The 16928-nt window shown below is 25.6% G+C and overlaps 1 protein-coding gene across 1 annotated transcript; it reads right to left on the bottom strand.

The window, feature by feature from the left end:
- Position 1: 1 nt before the first annotated feature.
- Positions 2-16823, bottom strand: LOC129988309 (geranylgeranyl transferase type-2 subunit alpha-like). The gene is made up of 13 exons (XM_056096510.1): positions 16648-16823; positions 12461-12571; positions 11724-11848; positions 9634-9821; positions 9337-9531; positions 7640-7723; positions 4541-4623; positions 4332-4424; positions 4028-4200; positions 3050-3138; positions 2681-2809; positions 782-1054; positions 2-202 (listed from the first exon to the last, which is right to left on the bottom strand). Exons 1-13 carry the CDS (start codon positions 16648-16650, stop codon positions 48-50), a joined length of 1701 nt encoding a protein of 566 aa, XP_055952485.1. The 5' UTR covers positions 16651-16823; the 3' UTR covers positions 2-47.
- Positions 16824-16928: the final 105 nt, after the last annotated feature.

Raw genomic sequence — 16928 nt, 5'->3', positions numbered from 1 at the left:
CTTGGCAGCAATTGGTTTTTGTATTGATGAATTATAAATAAAATTTATCACAATTCTGATCCATCTATTAACTTCAGAGCTGGTAACATTTTGAGTGTTACTTGATATTCAGTGTCGTCCATGATTGGATTTCCTTCCAGGAATAATTCTTTAAGTTTTAGGCAAGTCTTCAGACTTTCTAAATTGTTTTCTTTCTTTAAATCTGTAGATGAATTAAGGTAAAATGTTATACTTATAAACATATAAATGCAATTTAGTACAAAATACATTTATCTAATTAGTTGTAGAATCTTTCTTATAGATTAATTTTACCTTATCTATAAAAAAAAGAGGGGGGGGGGTTTAGAGTTTATTTAGAGCATTATTGTTTGTGTAGCAATGAAAAGTTTGAACTATGTTTGAGGAAGTATTATGTAAAGTTTACTTGCATATCTGAATAGCTGCAGCCATGTGAAAATAAGCAATCAATAACTAGTTTATAGTTGAAATGAGCACAGTGTTTATTTAATAAATGAAATAATTACTTTAGGAATTAACTTAATGCGATATTATCTCGGCTGCTTATGTGTAAAGAATAGTTTAGTAAATAATAATCAAAAATAAACATAACTGAAAGGGTAATCAAGAAAAACGACAACCCTTATACTCTCTTTACTCCCTAATACTCTAGTTACATGAAACAAATTTATCAAAATCTCCACAGTAAAAGCTTTTTTTGCCTAATCCATAATATATAAAACATTCAGAAATTATCTTTATGCAACAACAACTCAAAGGATACAGTTTCTTTTAATTGACAGAATTTCCAAATTCTCCAATTCTTCTACTCCTTCTAGTGAAGACAATTGATTGTCATCCAGATTGATGCTTTTCACACACATCAAATACCTGAGAGGATAAACTGATGTCAGGTTATTTGAAGATAAATCAATTTTTTCTATTAAGATCAGTTGATCAAAATGACACAGTCGGGTTAGCTTCTTGTTGGATAAGTTCACTTCAGTAGCTTCAACTGGCAGACTTTCAATAGTGTCTTCAATTACAAATTTACTGCCTACATAAATAATTGAACAAACAAATTTTCATTAAATATTGCATAACATTTAAAACAGATTTAACATAATAAATGTAAATATAATTTTGTAGATGCATGACCAGAAAGAAGAAATTTTAACTCCGATTTATTTTACCACAGGAATCAGGTTTTACAAGAGAGAAATTACGACAAAATGTCTGTTTATATCATAATGCAAGAGTAAAATGCCAGATATTTTCCCCTTAATTGATTTTACTATAAGATTCTGATAGTGATTTCTTTGCCAAATTGATTTAAGCAAGGGAATCTTGTGTATCTTTTTAAAAATATGTACAGGTGTTAAGAGCTTTTACCCTTCATTCTTGGTGTGGAGCAGAGTCAGCAATTTTGTTAAATGTGTGTTAGAAATAATTAAATAAAAAAGTTAGAAATAATTAATAAAAAAATTAAATAAAGAATTGGTTCAGGAAACAACTTTAGAATGTAGTTAACATGGGAAGAAACTAATTACAATTTGCAAACTTTGTTTCAATTTAATAATTTTAAAAGTGTTTATAAATTATCATTTTTGATGTCATAAAAATATTATTCATATTTGTATTCAAGAAACCTTAGCATACTGATTTAAAACTGAATACAAATATGATTCAGAGATTTTAAAACTGCTTGTGCTCTATTATCCAAATGATAAAATACTGAACTGATAATTATAATTTTTCATAATTAAAATATTACACTAGTTGACAAGTTTTTATTTTGGCAGTAAACCATATGCTCAAGGAATGCTATAACTCATAAATAGTTTCTTGTATTTCAACAATATAAAATGGGAAAATATCAATTACAACACAAGTAATTTATTTATGTATGTCACCAATGAATTAAATTCATATAAACTTCATAAAGTTTTTGCTAGAATAAAATCAACTTTATTTTAATTAACATAGCAGAAAATACTGCAGCCTTTTTCATGCCAATATTATATGATTATGTCTTTCCATTTAATACTGAGTTTTGTTTATATATATATACACACACAAGATATAAGTTTGTGCCTTAAGGAAGAGTTCAGTAAGTTGACAATCTCATAGAAGTATGTGCCTCATTTGCTGATGCATCTTAAAATTTTAGAAGGAAGATTATAGCAGGCAAACAATAATCAAAAATAAGGGGGAACTGGAGGAATAACCCAATAATTTGGGAAGAGAGAATATATATATATATATATATATAACTGCAAATGCTTTTTTTAAAAAGAATACATATAATTATTCATATTTTTATGAAAATGATTTGAAGAGTATAAAAATATAACAACACAGAAACAGACCTTTCACAATTTCTCATTGTTATCTGTTACTTAATCTTATTCAAAGGAGGGGGGAGGAGAGTTTTAATTTTAACAATCAAAGTGAAGTAGTCATTATATGCCCCATCAAGTTCCAACAAATCAGTTTTAATATATTAGAATTATACTTATAATGAATCAAGTGCAAAACTTATAGAATATTCTCAGTCTACCAGTAAGAACAATAAAAGACAATTGAATGCTGCATGTACTGAAATACTTTGTCACAATGTGACATACACATTGAAAGTTAATTGCATTAAAAAAGAATCCAATAAACTATAAAATATCCTTACCTAAATCTTTGTAATAATTTTTTCTAGCTGAGTCTACTTTTGTAAGTTTCTCCATAAAGTCTTCAATATCATTTTGAAACTTAGAATTGTTCAAAGCACGCATCAACAAGACACAAGTAAACAAAGTCCCTGTAAATAAATATTCCAAAATTATTTTACGAATTATTCATGAAGTATCTGTGATAAACATATATTAAAATACATGTAAAATTAACTTTATTTTGGACATACTGCATTTTATATAGTCAGAGTAATAGGTAAGTATCTAATTGTGAGTCAATTCTAATTAGTGGAAATGCTTATTTATATTTATTTTGATAAATGAATTCATTGCAAATATTATAAAAAGCATCGCAAAATAAAACTTACATTTACTATTGGGCTCCATTTCATTAAGTTGCTGACAAGATTCTAATTCTCTTTCCAAAACATCCTTGGCAGCAGCACTAAAATCAGCCCTTCAAAATCGAAAACGTTTTAACATAAATAAATAATTTTAAACATTTATTATGTATGAAATTCTTTCAGCCATTTTTAAGTATCTACTCTTCTATTAATTGAATAATGATTTGAAATTAATTCTCTATCTTTTATAATCAACGAACTCAACCACCATACAATATATAGAAGATAAGAATTGGCTACAACATATAAAATGTTCAATGCTGGGAAGTGATTTAATTCTGTTGTTTTTAGGTTACTTTCTCTAAAAAAAAAAAAAAAAAAAAAAAAAAGCAAACTAATTGTTATAAATATAATTTTATTTCAATGAACTTGGATTATAGTAAATTACCAGTTATCTGCAGAGTAGATGGCAAGGCAACTGATTAATCTGCAAAATGGCACATATCAATTCTAAAATATTTCTGAATTTTATTTTATTTACAGCAGCAGGTCTAACTTAAAATTATAACATAAGAATAGGTTAAACATAAAAAAAGATTTATATCTATTAGAATTGTTGGTATATCTTTTATATAAAAGTTAAGGAATCATTTATTTTTGTTTTATAGTATTAAAACCTTTTTGTAACTAGGGGGTTGATGATGGTTTTTTTTTAAATGTGATTAAAAATGACGAATAATCTGAGAGTTCATTGCATTAAAAAAAGTTATGATTCAATATATTAGTGAGTTCTCAATTAATATAAAGACCTGTATTCAGAACTACTTTATATAATTGTGTGTGATGAAACACAAAGTATCTGTAAACTTTAATTGTCATAAATTTTTATTTAAAACTAAGAAATAAAGTATTTTTTAATATAAGTAGCAGTTGTATATTAATTTAATTCCACTTTAAAAAAAATTATAATTTCATCACTTGTAAAAATAAAACTAAACTTACCGGAATATATTTGCTCGATTAATTTTATTCCAAGTGGATGACTTATTCCCATTAACAGTATTTGTCAAACAGCATTCTTCTATTCCATTAGAAAATCTTACACTTACTTCAAACTTTTCATCTCCATTAAGAAAATTTCCAACTTTCTTTTCTGATACTGGTAAAAGACATTTCTAAAAAGAAATTATACAAGAAGAGATGCCAATGATTTATAAATATTATTTAAGGAAACAAACATCTTCTGAAAAAGAATTCTTTTTTTACATAATATAAAACTAGAAATCAAGAAAAAGCATCCACTAACCCATATGGTTGAAGCACGTGAACCATCAACTGATTGCCAAGACACAGGAAGGTTTTTTCCATTAAGTTTTAAGAGTAAACTTTTGCTATCTACCTACAAATGGAGAAGAAATGTGTTCAATAAGAAATTTAGTAGAGATTTTTATTTACAAAAAAAAAAAAAAAACCCTCTAAAATAAAACAAAAGAAATTAAATACCAGTTAATTTACCTCTACAGGTTCTGAAAATAATACAGCTATTGTATTTTGTGACTTAAAGACGCTAAGATTCAGAATTTCCAGTGGCATTTTACCTAGAAAAAAAAAGCAGAATTTATTCAACATCAAAAAGAATCTAAAGTCTTGATAAATATTTCTCTTTAATTAATTTTTTCTGCATTATCAATTAAAATGACTGACGAAAATATTTTTGAGCTTATCATATTGTAATATCTTAATCTAACCAATCAAATAAAAGAGTAGCATAACAAAACAATTCTTTTATTTGCTGCCTTATATATGTAAAAAAAAGAAGAAAAAAATCTTTTCTCATCTAGGTTAATATTATTTACAAAAATCGCATAACAGTTGAAAGTTTGATCATGAAATAGTTCCTCAATCAAATCGAAAAAAAAGTCTTAAAAAAAAAAACACTAATGCTAACAGGCAGTCAGTTCTAAATAGCTACTCCAGGGGCCGCTCCAGAAATTCACCGATTTTTATCGGGTGGATCCTGACACATAAAATAGAATCACAGGGAGCTTTTCAAAAAGTCAGTAACTCCTGTGGACACCGACGTCACTCCGAATTCCAATTCGATGTCTCTCACTGCTCTCCTCTTTGATTAAAAATAAACAAAAATATCACATTTTACTTCTGTCAGATCTCCGCCTCCATATTGGAGGCCATTGGATGAGCTCTCTATCACCCAATAGCTGTTCAGCAATGCTTCCTCAATGGTCTCAACTCGATCGAGGGAGTGTATGTTAAGGATCCATCTTTATCCTCTCTTTGCATCATCCTCTGAAGCACATGTTAATTATAATCAATTTGCAGCTAACATCAGCTGAAGTGCTCCTCGGTTTGACACTTAATGACAATGGTTTGTCGTTTCTCTTCATAAGGAAAAAAAAAAGTTTAGAGTCTGGTTGTTTTGATGTTTCTCTCCCTTGATGACATGATGGATCTATTTGAAAAGACTGGCTACATATCTGTTTTGTCACACCTGGATAGTAATAAATGACCAGACACAATGACTTTACTTGTGAAAAGGATCCACATCTGGCGGTCCATATGCACTTAATTATGTGAGGGAAAATGGGTGTAGTTACATCTGGTCTGAATACCAATTACCATGTAAGGAAAATGGGGGAATGTTACACTATATATAAAAAAGCAAGATTTTAAATTTTAGAGAAAAGTAAAACTTTTATTTTAAAAAATCACAGTGGTTCTAGAAACAAAGCGTCTTTAATTTTATTCCTCATGCAGACCTACCAAATTTGGATTCAAAAATATTCTGCCACTCCACTTGCATAACTCAAAATTATTTAGAACATAGAGTAACTATAAATAAGATGAAGATGAGGAAAAAAGGGGGGAGAAATGGTTCGTTAACTAATGAAAAAAAAATTTAATTTCATTTGTTAATTAGTAAAATTTAAATGGAAATATTTGAGATAACAATGTCATTCTTAATTATTTCTCACAATATTTTGATGAATTTACAATTAAAATACGTGCTGCCACTATTTTGAGGTCACGAAATTACATGGTGATCGTATTTTTTCCCCTGTATCTCAAATACAGGGGGAAAAATCATATATGTGTATGCTGTATAAGAGGAAATGCATGAACAGTACTTGTGTAAGTTATAATAGAATAATAACACTCTTAGTTTTTATCAGTGGAAAAAGTAAAAGGAAGTATGCAACATTACCTGATATAATAGTATATTAAATGTTTATATTTTATTTAATTAATATTTATTTTAATTAATTTTATTTTAGTTTATATTTTACAGAAAAAGACCTCTTTATTTATTGCCTACAAAATTAAAGATTCTGGTGAAATAAAACACAAAATAATATTTTTTTATATTATGATATAAACCATTTACTTAAAAAATAAAAATCTTTTTTGTTGATTTATTAATTTAAGCATAAATTTTTACATATTTTTCAGACATTTCTTTCTTTTGTTTTTCTTTTACAACAATTTGTAAAGTTGCTTTACTTTTGTTGAACTCTTCCCCCCTCCCCTTTTGTCTGCTTTTAACTAAAACTTCAGAATACCTCACATGCTAAATTTACATACTCAAGCAAATTTTTTGAGATTGGAACATTTATTATCCATACAAGTTTCAGGCATCATGTAAAATTTTTAGTCCAATAAAAAATCTTTCAAATTCTCAACAAACATATCTTTGTGGATATTAAATCCACTTTCCACAGCCATATTGTCATGCGACAATACAAGAATGATTTTTATGACTTCCCCAAAATCAGAAAATTTTTTGGACCTCAAAATGTTAGCACAGATATCATCTAACGAATTTCTCCATTAAATGAAGCAAGGTCTTCTTGGTATTCACTTTTTAGTTTTTTTTCAAAAAATGCTAAATTAAATTTTTGCACATTCTGAACATGTAGTGGAAATCTGTGCATTGGAATAACGAAGTGGAAGCAAATCATTTACTTTTCACATAATACTATATTGTTTTTCAATAAATGGGTTTAAACAAAACTTATTAACAGAAAAATTTTAGGACATGCATTTATAATATATATTAGCAGTATTCTTCACATATATAAAACACTGTTAAAAAGTCTTTAGTAGGTCCACAAATATTTAATTAGTTTGAACTCATTATTCTAAAAACTATATTTTTTTCTGTATTGGAAATTGGATTGATCTATGTAGAAGAAAAGTAGAATAAGTAGAAGAGGGATGAGCATACAGATTAACAGCAACCTGTGTGTGTGTGTGTCTGTTTTAAAAACTAATAAAATGATCTTTTTATTCTTGTAAAATATAAAAAGATCCACCATTTTCTAGATGAAGGGGAAAAAATATAAGAAAATTTTCAATATTCCTTGCATTTTCTTTGTTGATTTTTTTAAAAAATTCTCTATATTGTCCCAGTGCCATGACAATCCTGTTTAAGTTGGCAGAAAAAGTTGATGAATTGTTCTAAAACAGTAAATCCTTTTAATCACTCCTTAAAAGGATTACAATGAAAGAATGTTGCATATTCCCTACAAAAACATACTCAATAATCAGATAAGTAATTTATAATAAATGAAATTAAAAGAATGAATCAAAACATACTTCTTCCAAGAAGCCATCTGTGATAAAACCATACACTCTGATCATCAGGGTCAGTGAAAGCTGCATTCTGTATCAGGTCAAACTCTGTAAAATAAATTTTAGAACTTAACTATCCTACATTTTAATTAAATTCTTCTTAAAATAAAAATATTCCTGTTAGGGAAAAAGTTGTCATTGAAATACCAAATCTTGTTCTAAGCATATCAGAACATGGGGAAATGGAGAAAAGCAGAAGATACATGAACAGTTCTTAATATAAACAAAAATAAATCCCAGTTGAAATGCATATTATTAATGAATTTTAAGTGGCAATAAAGTGCAATAGATAGTAACAACTGTAAACTTCAATTTAGTTATGCATGTGAGGTAAAGAATTCAAACAAAAATAAATTTTATAAGTATAATTTTTAAACCATACTTTTATAACTACATTAAAAACTAAATTTTTTAATATTTCAATTTTTTTTTTTTTTAAATCAATATATAATTCATTACTAAGGATATTATGGAATTTTTATTTTTTTCACCTTCAAATTTTTAACAAGATACTAATGAAATCAAAATTAAATTAAATGATCAATTGCGGATTAAGTTTTGAAATATTAAAATTGTGAACTGCCATTGATAACATACTTATGTTCAGAATTCCAAAACTCTAATACATCAAGATACAAGTGAAAAACTATTCTACAAACACAATTTCTATGCATAGAAAACATTTTTTTTTTAACAGGTGTTACTTTTTAATGTGAAATCCACTCGTTTCTTCATACTCTGAACAAGGGCATTATAATTAAGGACTAACAATCCAGTATATGCAACATGGAAAAAAATTCACTAAATAATGGCCAAAGAAAAATATTTTAATAAATTTCTGCTAAATAAAGAAAAATATGTGTATACTGGCACTCTAGAAATCATATAGTACAAATATAACTTGAAGTTATATATATATATATACTTTGCTATTTTTTTTGAGATTTCAATTAAAATTTTAATAAATTTTAAAAATTGGGATTTTAGTTTTTTTTAATAGTTTCTGAAAATGTTATTGGAACAATAATAATTTTTACACTGTATAAAATTTTTTTAATTATATTTTTAATGATAACAATTTATGCGTCGCTCTTGTATTTTCGTATAAAAAATTGTAAAATTTTCAACAATACATTTTATTGTTACAATGAAATTCTAACAAATCTTGTCTCACTAAATACTTAGGCCTGTAATTTTCTCCTATTTTTGAAAGTTAAAGGAAAAATTCTGTTCATTATCTGTGCAGTTTACAACAGAAATAAGAAAGCTAAGTAATAGCATTATGAAGAAAACATGTTATTAGAAGATAGTTTATCAAATAGTTGTGCTCTAAACACAATCTGGTGGCATGGGTTTTGACTCCATTAGGAAAGTTCATTTGATCAATAAACAAAAAAAAAAAAAAAAAAAAAAAAAAAGACTATTAAAATCGCATAATTCTAATGCCTATTACAAATTAATGCTTAAAAATTCTTCTTTCAGGGAATTGTAATCATCGAAATTATGCACAAGAGTTTTAATTGAAAACAAAAACAATAAGTAACAAATAGAGAGTCAATAAGTAACAAAAGGCAATAAATAAGAAATGGTTGCCAAATATGTCTAGTATTAGATCCAATAATCTTAATTTAGAGTATTATTCTAAAATGATATATTATTACCTTTAAGTAATACATCTTCTTTAACAGAACCCTTTGAAGAATCATAGTGAACAACAGGCAATAAAGTGCTTCGATAGTGCCATGCAGAATAATTAGAAAAATTTGCCTCAATCAATCTTGTACTGTAATTTAATTCTTGTTCTGGGGAAACATTGCATTTTTTACCCACAAGACGTCTATAATCCCAGCAATGAACTGTAATGAAAATTAAAGGCAACATAAAATAGATAAGCTTTTTAATTAATTAAATACTAAAATAACTACTAAATGATTAAAACTTTCATTACATAAACTTACAATTCCTTTCATCTAGTGTCAGGAAATAGCTGCATAATCTTAATTCCCTGTTCCAGTCTGCTTCTGGTTGAAACTCCATCATCCAGAATCGATGATGCCATGTTGCATAAGATTTAGGATTCGTTCTTAAGCAATTCTGAGTTAAATCTAATTCATTTAAACACAGCTGTTTCAGATCTTCTTCAGTCCTAGAAAAGAAAAATATTATAGAACAAGATATCATACAGATGAAAAAGATTATAAAATGTTTATTTGCAAATTTTCCTGTAAAGTGGCATAAAGTAGTAGTTAAAATACAAATTGAATCAACATTATGAAGAAGAAAGGGGAGAACACACATATTAACTTTTTTTTTTTTACTTTGGTTTCCCAAACCTGTTATTAAAGAGACACTTAATGTAGGGTGAAAAAAAAAATGGTGATGAAAATCATGCATATGATAATATAATTGAAAATATTTGTCAGTTTGAAGAAAAGATCGAATCCTGGTTTCATTTCCTTCTACCAAAATGGTACAGAGGTTGTTCCCATCACATTTATTACTTAACAATTGGTAATTCTATGCATTTTTTTTTTTTTTTTTTTTTTTTTTTTAGTTTTGCAGTTTGCAATTCATAACTATTTTGTCATGTGTTTAATCTATGAAGTCTACAAATTTCTTTTCACTGATTTATTAACATACTGCATAGGTTTTAAAAGCATACTAGTTTAGTGTATCTAATGCAATATGTTTCTTGTAGTTGAAATATATAATGAATTCTCTGTTCTAATTTCCAAGGCATTTGCTGCTTAGATTAAAGCTATTAAGTCTTAATTCACATAAGGGAATAATACAGAAACTACTTTTATAAAATGCAAGAAAAAATTCCCTTTCCAGAAATATATGATTATGAAGTATATAAAAATAAACTTTCCTGATGAAATACAAAAAAAAAAAAAAAAAAAAAAAAAAAAACATATGTAAAAGGAGACTATTATCAACTAAATCAAATAATTTTATTTGTAAACATTTTGCATTTACTTGTTCTTATAAACATAAATGCACTGAATGGTTATAATACTTTTCTTCTAAATTCTAAAAATAAACAAGACACTTTCTTCACAGAAAAGTCTTTCATTTTTATTCCTTAATGCAGAAAGTTAGAATATTGTTTATAAACAAATAACTTGATTTCAGATAAGAAATAGAGGGTTAATACCCATTAATGATTTGGGAGGGGCGGGGTACTTTTTTTGTAGCAAAAAATCAAATAAATAAATAGAATGAAAAAAAAATTCAATATAAGACAAGATTCATGGTGTAGGCAAGAGAGTTACATATATTTCATATTAGTACAGAAAATATTATTAAAAAGTGCTAATAAGGTAACTATTTCAATAATTATAGAGAATGGTGAAAGTGAGTGAGGTACTGATACTTCAGATTAAACTTTATATATAATGTTTTTGAAACGTCTAAATAATATGAAAATATGCTTCATAAATTGCATTAGTAATAAAAACATCTCTAATTATCAATTTATATAATAAATTTATAACTAGTTTGAAGAGGAAGAAAAAAAATCCATGATTTCTAATAATGCTTTATTTTTTTAAGGAGGGTTCAAATAATATGCCCAACTTACTGGAATATGTGAAGGAATGCTGTATATTACTGGAATGTAGCAAATTTCAAATAAAAACTAGACTAAAAAATTAAATATAATATAATAACAAGTTTTAATTTTTTTAAAATTTTATTTTACTCAAAACATAGTTTGGGAATTCATACACATCTTCAAATTATTATGTGGTTGAATTTATATGTGGAATGTAAATTCTTGATTAGCATACGTAGGAGTCCCTAAAAATATGCCAGTGTTCCAAGTTCATTAACCATAATTTTAAAATTAGTTTAAAAAAATCTACATATGCTAGCTCTAGCTGTATATTTGTATTTTAGCTGGTGCGACTTACCAGAGAAGTTCTTACAAAGACAATAATGCATTAATTACCAGAATCAAATTAAAAACATTTTAATTTAACTAACAATTATTTCTATGTATCACTAAAATTATTAAATAAAATAATTAAAATCATAACTTGCATACATAACAGTCTTGTAAAACATCAATATTTCTCTACGATAATTCCACAATGTATAAAAGTCAGGATTCTTTTCAAGAATTCTTCCAGTTAATTCCAATGCTTCTTCATCATATTCTTCAGCTGCCCTCTATTTTAAAGATGGAAAGAAAATTTTTAAAATAAACTTTTGGTTAATAATAAATAATAATTAAAACAACAATATGTAGTTCCTTCGATGAACAGTTAAAAAAACATTTAAAGCAATCTTAAAATGAATCTGTTTTCTGATCTGAATAAACTGTTTCATTTCATACTTATAACAGTTTATTACTTAAAGGATCTGCAAAGGGTTTGGTGAAGTGTATAATATTATTTAATAAAAAAAAAAACCCTCTTATACAAATACTTAATATTTTAACTACTTGCTGTCAACATATCTATTGAAGGAATTCAATGCTAACAAATAAACTATAATATTCTTTCTTCAACTCAATATTTTAAATGCATTTTTAAAAAAGTTTTCACTATTTTTTTGGTTTTTTAAAATGATACATTGCATTAAACTATCATTTCCTAACAATTTATATAAAATTAAATATTTATTTTTTTAAAACTAATATGCAAACAAAAAAGGATTTCAAGAATAATTAAATCATAGAATAAATTATATTAGACTTTTTATTTTTTTCATATCTTATTTAATAAACTATTTTATTTTAGAAACACAAAACAAAAATCATCCTTATTTCTTCACTGATACCTTAGCAAATATTTTTCTGGTGGCTCCTAAGTAAATTTTCAATTTTTCTTGTTGCTCACGCCTTTTGATTTCAGCTTGTTCTTCAGTTGTTCTCACTTTTACTCTGCCATGCTAAAAAAAATTATTTTATAAAACATTTTGAATAAAATGCAAAAAGCATTCAATTGTAATATCAAGGAAAAACTTTAAACTTGTGTAATAAAGATTGGATACATTTTTTAACCAAAAAAATTGTTTAAATTAAAAGATATAATTTTAGAATTCTTTATTTGATAGTCATGCAAAATTATTTAAATGAAAAAGAAATAACTAAAAATATTTTTTCTTACTTATATTCAGAAATAACATTCTTAAGAAATTTACAGTACAGCTTCTGTTCTCCCACCCTTTTTCCAAACATTAACAATATATTTTATTTGTAAGGAACTTAATTTACAATATTTAAAGAACAATTTCAGATGAATTCATTATTTTCTCTTTAAACTCAATTTTAGTAGCAGTCTAACTCAATCAAAGATCAGTAAACTAATTTAAGAATATTATCTCCTCTTTCGTATGATCTAACTCCTAAAGATCATGCAAAAGAGTTTCAAAATAGTAATAATACTTCTACTTTAGCAGAACATTTCAACATTTAATAAATAAATAAATAATTCATTTAAAACATTTTTTTCCATTTCAATGTTGTATACATCACTAAAAACCATTAAGATGATTTTTAAATGTAATTTTTCTCTTCCAGGAAAAAAAAAAAAAAAAAAAAAACTAATATTAAGAACAGCAACAATTTATCAATTACTCAAAATTATATTTTAGTCATTTTAAAAATAAAAGTATGCAAAAGTCAAAATATTTTCATTGTTTTTAGAAATATTTCAACAAATACTTTACATTCTACAAGCTTTATCAATTCTGCAATATATAACTTCTGTAATATATTTCATTTATTAAAATCATGAAAAAAAAATTGACATCAAATTCAAAATTCAATAAATATCTAACTTGTAATCTAAGATAAAATGTCTTAAATTGAAATTCTGTAATAACTTATAATTTTAGAGTCATTTCAGATTCAACTCAACATATTTGATAAATCTTCCTATTAGAGATTTTCATAAAATTCGGCAGTACTATTTACATATGTTTGGAAAAATATCAAATTTCATTTTCATATATCTACTTGTTTTAGAATTACAAATATATAAAGTTTCAAAAATTTTTCCAAAAGCACTGAATGAAATTTTTTTGAATGCTGTATCAGCTTTCCCAAATGTCCTTTTACAGCAATTTTCAGACACTTTCTTGTGGTAAACAACATAATTTAGGCTAGTATAAAAATATTTTGTGAAAAGCAAAACAAAATTTCTTTATTTTTTAATTACGTAGTTTAAAATTTATTCCATAAAAAAATAATATTAGAAATCCAATGATAGACTATAAATTTGAGATGATAGATTTTTTGCTTAAAACAATTTAAAACTAAAGCTTGACTTTTCCCTAATATCCTGTATTTAAAAATCAAATAAGACAAGAAAGCTGTTTTTACACTTCCATGAAAATATACATGAATATCAATATGAAGTAATGTTACTGTAAAAAGTCAAAAATAATTAATTCATGCAATCTGCTGCTAATACTTATGAGAAAGAGATCATACTTTAAAAACTTTAACGTAAATTAAAAATGTTTTTCAACTTTATTTTAATAAAAGTTAATAGCTTAATATTAATAAAACTTAAACAATGAAAAATTTAATCACAAATAAATGTGGTCTGTAAAAAGTACACATATAGTATTGCTTCAATAGTATTTCTGATATCCAAATAACTTTTTGTTTTCAGGTAAATTTGCAATAAAAAAAAATTAAAAAATGGGAGGCCTCTGTTTTTGCAAAGAATTTTTTTAAAGTGAAGAGTACTACTTTACGAGTAACACTTTTTGATTACAGTACATGGAATATGGGCTTGTGGCAGAATAATGACTCCTACTAAAATCAAATTCAAACACCACATTTTTCTAAATCAGCAATTGAAAATATTACAAAAGTAGACACAATCAAAAAGTATTATGTTGCATCAGAATTATTCTTGATAAGTCATTTTGATTTATATTCAATATCCAAGGAAGACATCACCACTATTTGTTTTTTCTGAAATTAAATCGAAATTATGTGTGAATATTTTGCTGCAGTAAATTACTTGTGAATGATTTGCAAGGTGGGAACAAAAAGTATTAAAATCTACAAATGAACCGAAATTAGAAGGCAGATCAGGCTCTGTCACAACTATTCTATGAAAGGAAATTTATCCTTAGTATAAATTTTATGCAAAAATAAAAAAACTTGATGAAACAAACAAACAAAAAAAACCCCATCCATCTGGGTTATTTTATCATTTTTATATGTAAAAAATGATATTTAAAAAAATATCAGTAGGAATTATTTGGAGAAAGTAAGTTCTGTGATTCCTCCACTGTAAGAAATTATATTTGAAAATGATGAATACCAAATAAAAAGTATTTTAAAGCATCAGATGATAATTACTACTAAATAATAACAATAAAAACATTTTAAATTCATTGCCATAGTCTTTCTTCTGGTTTTTTTTTATCCCAATTTTCAGAGAAATGTAAAAATTGGCATTCTTGTTTTATTCAACTAAATACAAGATATTCATGAAAAATCAAGCTTAAGCCCATCATTACCAAAATTTATATTTCATCAAGTAATTTATAACATTACAAACTGTTTGTGTATAATTAAAAATATGTATTTAAAAAAAATTAAAATTTTTATTTAGATGTTGACTATTTTTTATATTAGTCTACTTGATGTCATAAATCACAAGAAAGGGCATGAAAAATGCTGTAAATTCAAGCAAATTCTATTCATTGCTTTTGATCAAATATTTAAAACTGTACTTAGCTGCAATTCAAAAACAAACAAACAAAAAACTGTATTAGATTTGGCCCTTTCAAAATCAATATAAATAGTGCATCTATGACAAATTTTATGAGATAGATTTATAAAATGTGTTGAGTTGAATATGGATGATCCTAAAATTACAAGTTACAGCAAAATTTTAATTTAAGGCATTTTGTTTTAGAAAACAAATTTGCTATTTATTGAATGATATAATAATCTCTAACAGGTTTATGCAGAATTTCCATAGTGAAATATCATAAAATGCCTAATTTCAAATAATAAAAAAATCTTCAAACGAAACCTAAAATTTAAAAAGAAAACTGTTCAACTTTTATAAATTTTTCATTTTATGTAATAGCATATATTTAAATAAACATCAAAATAATTTATTATTAGGTCATCATAGAGGAAAAAATAAAAAATATATATATTCAAAATTTTTTTAAATGTTTCATTTTTCTAATACTACATAATTTAATATAGCATCCTACATAATTTAATATAAAAATTTTACCTTTAATAAACTTCTAATATTAATTTTAGTATTTTTTGTCAAAAATAATATTAACAAAAAAAATAACAATCTCTTTCTGTTCAACTTTCCTGCTGGCGAGTATGTGAGAGATTCCCTAAAGAAGAATTTCATTTTATAAATTTTTACCACAGGATATTATGAAGCATTTCAGTTATTTTTATAACTTATTTTGATGAACTGTTAATCAACGTTTGAAATTAGAGGCATAAATGGAATTTTGTGAATTTGCTATTTGCACTTCAGAAATATGCATTGATGTAAGTTTTTACTGTATATTGATTTAAAAATAATGTATACAAACAATAGCTATATTGCTCATTCGACAAGTAATAAAGAAAAACTACTTAGAAGGAAATATTCACAAAGTTAGCAAGCATTCTTATGTAAAAATACTTTATTCTTTTACAGAAAGAACACAAATTCAAAGTTTTGAAAGGTATCATAAAGTAAAAAACAAAATTGCTTCAAGTTTAGACATAAAATAATTAATCTCTTAAATTTTATAATTCATATCAGCGATTATAGGAAGTATGCCGGATCTTTTATGTTGGTATAGAAGTGAGCTCGTTAGAAAGTTTTAAAAAATGAAACGAAAATATCCTAACTTAGATGGGAATACAAAATAAATGTATACTATCAAAGGCATTAAATTTTAATTGATTCTAATCATTATACAAAAGTTTCAAGTATAATACTTCATTTTCAATAAGAATTAAAAAAAATTAATACCATTTTTAATGACAATCAAAAATTACTGTTTCAAGGCTCCTCTGCAACAACTAAGGCGGAGTGATTGTATTGTAAACAAATGTTTCGGTTCACAGTTAAACCAATATAGAAGTAAATATCAGCAAAGATAATTACATCTGCTATGAACTTCACTTTCATAAAAAGGATTGATTAACCATTTCATCAAAATATTTCAGACGTGAAATTTAGAAGTAAACTGTAATTGAGTTGTAGTGGACTTCTCTCGATTCAGTTAACAACTAAAGGGAATGTAAAGCACT

Source organism: Argiope bruennichi, chromosome 10, assembly GCF_947563725.1.
Source record: "Argiope bruennichi chromosome 10, qqArgBrue1.1, whole genome shotgun sequence".
NCBI classification, from domain to species: Eukaryota; Metazoa; Arthropoda; class Arachnida; order Araneae; family Araneidae; genus Argiope; species Argiope bruennichi.
Note: the sequence above shows the minus strand (reverse complement) of the source record. Positions and strands in the feature narration are given on the sequence as shown.

Coding starts and splice junctions, on each gene's coding strand:
- LOC129988309 (XM_056096510.1), bottom strand. Junction 9,822..11,723: donor ATGTTTTACAAGACTGTTAT/GTATGCAAGTTA, acceptor TTTCTTTTCTAG/GACTGAAGAAGATCTGAAAC. Junction 203..781: donor TCTGTCAATTAAAAGAAACT/GTATCCTTTGAG, acceptor ATTCATCTACAG/ATTTAAAGAAAGAAAACAAT.